The sequence below is a fragment of the Anastrepha obliqua genome, chromosome 3, assembly GCF_027943255.1.
Source record: "Anastrepha obliqua isolate idAnaObli1 chromosome 3, idAnaObli1_1.0, whole genome shotgun sequence".
Classification (NCBI taxonomy): domain Eukaryota; kingdom Metazoa; phylum Arthropoda; class Insecta; order Diptera; family Tephritidae; genus Anastrepha; species Anastrepha obliqua.
In genome coordinates, this window is record NC_072894.1 from 60799855 (window position 1) to 60805239 (window position 5385).

Consider the following 5385-nt stretch of genomic DNA (forward strand, 5'->3'; position numbering starts at 1 on the left):
ATACGCGATGCGATTTCCAAGAATGACTTTGTCTTTACTGCTGTATACCAGCTGTTTACAATAGCTCTATATCTAATTCCTACTGTGGATAAAGTGTGTTGGTACTGTCGAGAGTTTACATCAGTGACAACGCAGCTATAGCTATTAAGTCACCTTGAAAGGCGTGAAGGGAAAGGAGATACTCAGAATTGCATGACTTTTTATCAAATTTTTCGTTTGTGCACTATGAATTCGATATATAATTACTCTCAGCTATGTTATGTAGCGGGATTTATATTATTTTAATATTTATAAATTAATTATAAATCCGTATTTGTTTTGTATTTGTAATGCAACTCTTCGTATAGGTATTAGCTTCACTTACTATTTTGTTGAATAACTTTAAGATATAATATTCAAGCATTTCTAATTACCATATATCTCCTCCTCCTCTTTTTATGTTTTCTTAAACAGTAATAACAAAAATGGCCGCGTCTATTTATGCCACCCCACCGCCAGACTTAAGCAGCGAGGACACTGCACTTTCCGATGTCTCCAATGCATCTTCGCTAAATAACCGCAGCAACAGTAACAGTAATAGCAACAGCAACAACAACAGCAATAACAACACTACCAATAACAACACAAACTGTAACACCACAACTACATGTAACGATAACACAACAAATACTAACCCAGTGACAACTAAGCACAAACGCACAATTACCGAAGTCCTAGCCAGTAGAGGCAGTGCAAGCCAAAGAGATCAGAAGTCGCCAAAGCGCCGTAATAGCGCATCACCAAATGCGTCTAACGGTGGAATCACTACAAGTGACGCAATTACAGTGGAGGAGGCCATTGGTAGTACAACAGAAGATGAAAGGGTAGTTGAAGATGACGCCGACATGTCAACGACATTGCCAGCAGAAAGCGCCACAATGGCAGCCGTAGCTGCGGCAGCTAATGCAGCAGCTATGCAGCTACAATTGTTAGAGGCGATCAACGATGCTGCGAAAAAGCGACGCAAGCAGAATAATCCCAGCCGCTTGGGTGCACAAGCAGCCGCAGCAGCTGCGGCAACACTACAGCTAAACAAAAGTACTGAAGGCGCAGTAACCAACGCGACTGCGGAAGCCATAATTGCAGATAAGGAACAAAATGTGGCGGATAACATGCCACTAACAACACTGCCAGTAGATTATGAGGAGAAATTATCGAAAATGTGTCTACCAAAATCTATGGAACAGTTGAAGGAAACGTTTGAATTGCTACAGCACAAGCAACAGCAACTTGGAAACATATCATCAGACACAGGAGTGACACGGGCGAATTCGAACAATTTGGCGCCTCACGAATTTATCACAAAAACAGAGACCGATTTGGATACAAAATCAGTCGCAACTGATCAAATAAGCGAAGAGAAGGCTTCGGAGTTACAAAAACTGGCAGAAGAGTTGAGAAATCCCTATCAGACATTTTGTAAAACATGTGGCGAAAATTTTGAAACCGAATTTAAACTTGGCTTGCATATGTTGCAAGAGCATCAAAATGAGGAGGTCCACACAGATGAGGCGCAACAAAAGGCAGAGCTCATACCGTACGACATGCTATCGGCCGTGAACGTTAAAATCGAACGTGTCGATGATGAGAGCTCTACATCACCGCCCGTTACTGCTACGCAGAGCAATCAGAATGAGAACGCCGCACCAACAAGTCTCCTAGCGAATGGCAAAGAGCTCTGGCTGAATGCCATGCCAGGCATGGGATTCTCATTTCCGCCAGAAGCTGCCGCGGCAGCAGCACTCTCGGCTAGCGGCTATCTTCCGCTACTGGGTATGCCTAGCTTTCCCACCGTCGACGGCTTAAATCGCCCACCGCTGCGCATTTTCAATCCCGAAGCCTATTGTGATCTCTGCAATAAGGAATTCTGCAACAAATACTTTTTGAAGACGCACAAGGCCAATAAGCATGGCATCTATGATCCTGCCGGTTCAGTGAGTGCTGAGAGCAATGCCAATGTAACTGGTGGAAATATGAATGCCATGACACAAATGTTGCAGTTGCAAATGCAGCAGCAGCAACACCAACACCAACAACAGCAACAACAACAAAATATACATCAATTGCAACAGAAACAACAACTGGCCATGGAAGAGGCACACAACAAGCAGATTAGTGGGCAAGCAGGCAACGGTGCACAACCGCAACAACTCACCCCACCCGCACCACCCCCTGTATATTGCGATGTTTGTTCAAAGCGGTTTACTAATATCTTCGCAATGCGCCGTCATCGCGCCAAAGCGCATGACCAACCGCGCAACAGTCCCGTCGAACAGCCGACCCCAACACCTCCACCGCAACCGCCGTCACAGTCTCAGTCTCAGCCACAGCCACATTCATTTAAACTAGACACAGCTACAGCTGCTCAGGATGAATTAAAGCATGAAGTATCACAGGATGCTGCTACTAAACAATTCCGAATGCCTGATGGATTTCGGCAGGATTTCACACTAGAGCAAGAAGAAGTGGCTTTCACCCCACAACCTCGAAAACTATCACCGCAATCGCAGCAACAGGCGCGTGATGCAAATTTCGCACACGATAAGTTACGTCATCTTGGCGTACTTAATCCAGAAGCCTTCTGCGAAATCTGTTGCAAGGAATACTGCAACAAGTATTTCCTGCGTACACACAAATGGAAACGTCATGGTATATTTGTGCCCCCAGATGATCTCAAGAGCGAACAACTGCAATTGATGCAGAAGACACCATGGCCCTTCATGGGTCTGCCGGGCCTGTCTGGTGTGCCATTAAACCTCATGATGGCTAATGACAAGACACTTATGGCTCAACGCATGTTTGCTGCCGCCACAGCAGCTACTTCTACAGCCAATGCTAGCATGGATGACACACCACAACACATGGCTAAACGCATTAAGCTTGAGCAAGTTGACGAAGAATTGCGAGCAAATGATGAAAATCAAGAGAATAAATGTTTGCTCAGACGTCAGTCTGCTGACCAGCAGCAACAGCAGCAGGAGCAGCAACAAACAGGTTCACATAGTGTGCCGTCCACGCCGGAGCCACTGAAAATATTAGCGGAGTCCTACAATTCGGGTGCCAATATGCCAGCTAGTCCCGAGGCTGCAGTTGGTTTGCAAAATTTGCAGAAACTTCAATCCATGATACAGCAACTCAATGACCTAAATGGCAAACGTACAATGGGCTGTCATGTCTGTGGCAGAGAAATGGAAAATCAATATGCCCTGCAAGCTCACATAATGACCGAGCATGCCGGTCTGTATGATGGAAGTAGCACTTTGCCGCTTAACTTCCAACAACACCTTTTTCAACAGCACCAACAGTTGCAGACGCAACAGCAACAACAACAGGCTCTCAAACTCTCCCCATCGGACTCTCCCGGTGTCATGCCACCACTGAATGAGATGCGCTGCAATCAGTGCGATCGAGAATTTGCCAGTATACAAGAATTCAAACAACATATCGCTGAAGTCCATCTGCTACCGGGCAGTCCACTACGCGAAGGTTTTGCCACTCCCGAACGTCCAATAAACACGAATGCTGCAACCACAGGTTCACGCCCGCCCTACACCATCACACCGACAAGCAGCTACTGCGAAATCTGCAATAAGGAGCTGTGCAATAAATATTTCATGAAGACCCACATGCAACGCATGCACGGCATCGAAATCGAGAATGGCGCACAGATCGGTGGCGTTGTTTGCAATATCTGCAACAAAGAGCTTTGCAGCAAATATTTCCTGCGTGTGCACAAACACAACACGCATGGCATCGTCGATGAAGGCGCACCACTACCACAACCACGTCAAAATGGGCTGAGCTTCGAAACTCAACAGCAGCAGCAGCAGCAGCAACAACAGCAACAACAACAGTTGGCATCCACAGAAAATGACTTAAATCGCGGACTCAACTTGAGTCCCTTCGGCAGTGGTAACTCCGTTGAATCAAAATCGGATTACGCTAATTATACAGAAGTCTGCACAATATGTACACGTCGCTTCCGCAGCGCAAAATGGCTGCGTGCTCATTTGCTAAGCGATCATGGGCCAACGGGCATTGAGAAACTACGCGAACTGGAACAGCAGTACGACCCGTTAGGTAAGTCTACTAGCCCTACACTCAAAATACCAAATGGCTCTGCAAGTTCAAGCTCTAGCAGCGGCAGCGGCACTAACGCGAGTAATATCAACCCCACAGCCGGATTGTTATCAAATCCAACAAATCTTGCTCAAGCTTTGCAAAATCTAAATGCACAGCACCTCCTTGGTAACATGCCCAAAAATATGTTGCCTGGCATGTTCGGTGCGGTAGCCGAGCAAGCACTTCAATCTCCACGACTGCAAGAGTACCAGTGCTCTATGTGTCCCTTCACCACGCCATACTATGCTTTTCTATTTATACACGAGCGTTCACATTCACTGCTCAGCGGCGGTACTGGTGATCTGAGCGCAGTTGCACAGGACCAACTAACGGGCGGTAGTAGTAACAAAGATGAAGCAATCGGACACGATGAGAGCAAACCGAAGTTGGATAGTACCAATGTAGCATTAGCAACGGACAAGTCTCACACGCTTCCACTGATGCAAACTAACAAAGCGGCAACTGAGAGCGGTCGGGTCGAACCGACTAATTTGTCAACACGCAACGCTACAGCTGTTGGCACAAGCAAATCGAAGTCGACCAAAGAAAATCAGGCACAACGCAATGCTAAGCAATCTGAAGCAAAGGATAACAACAAAGAAATGACACCTACCAAAACTACAGCGCATGCCAAAGTGGATAAAACACGCACAATCTCAACGTCACCTATTGTCACAGCTACAAATGTGCTCTCTCAAGAAACGCTCAATGAGTTGGCGGAGAAATGCGGCAAAATAGCTTCGTATGCGGTGCCAAAAGATGTTTCCGGAGCAGCTACCGGAGCAGTAGACGGGGAACCACAAATGCAAGCTTTTGTGTTGGAAATGCAACAGCAGCAGATGGATGCAGTGGCGAATGAAGTTGGCGAGGACATGGAGGAGCAATGTAACAGGTTTGTGCCCGCTATAGTTTATTTGCCCGTTACAAAACGCATCTCAGGGCCTGTAACTGTGTCCTTTAACTTGACACCAGCCTAAAGCTGGTAAAGCTGAGGGCTTGGGCGTATGTAATTTTGCGTGTATAAGACTTGAGCAGAGTGTTGCCAAATCGTTGCAGAGTTGACGTTAACAAATTTTACAAGATATATATTTATAAGTATAAATTTATAGACAAATAGTAGTAGCGCAAAGTCAACATTTGTACATTTTGTAAGTTGGATAGTCGGCATGCAGTTCGAGCATGGCGAATCTATACAGGTGAGGGTTGTCGTGCTGATGTCTTAAT

General features: G+C 46.0%; 1 protein-coding gene across 1 annotated transcript; it reads left to right on the forward strand.

The window, feature by feature from the left end:
- Positions 1 to 464: 464 nt before the first annotated feature.
- LOC129242998 (uncharacterized) lies at positions 465 to 5138 on the forward strand. The gene has a single exon (XM_054880002.1). It carries the CDS (start codon positions 465 to 467, stop codon positions 5136 to 5138), a length of 4674 nt encoding a protein of 1557 aa, XP_054735977.1.
- Positions 5139 to 5385: the final 247 nt, after the last annotated feature.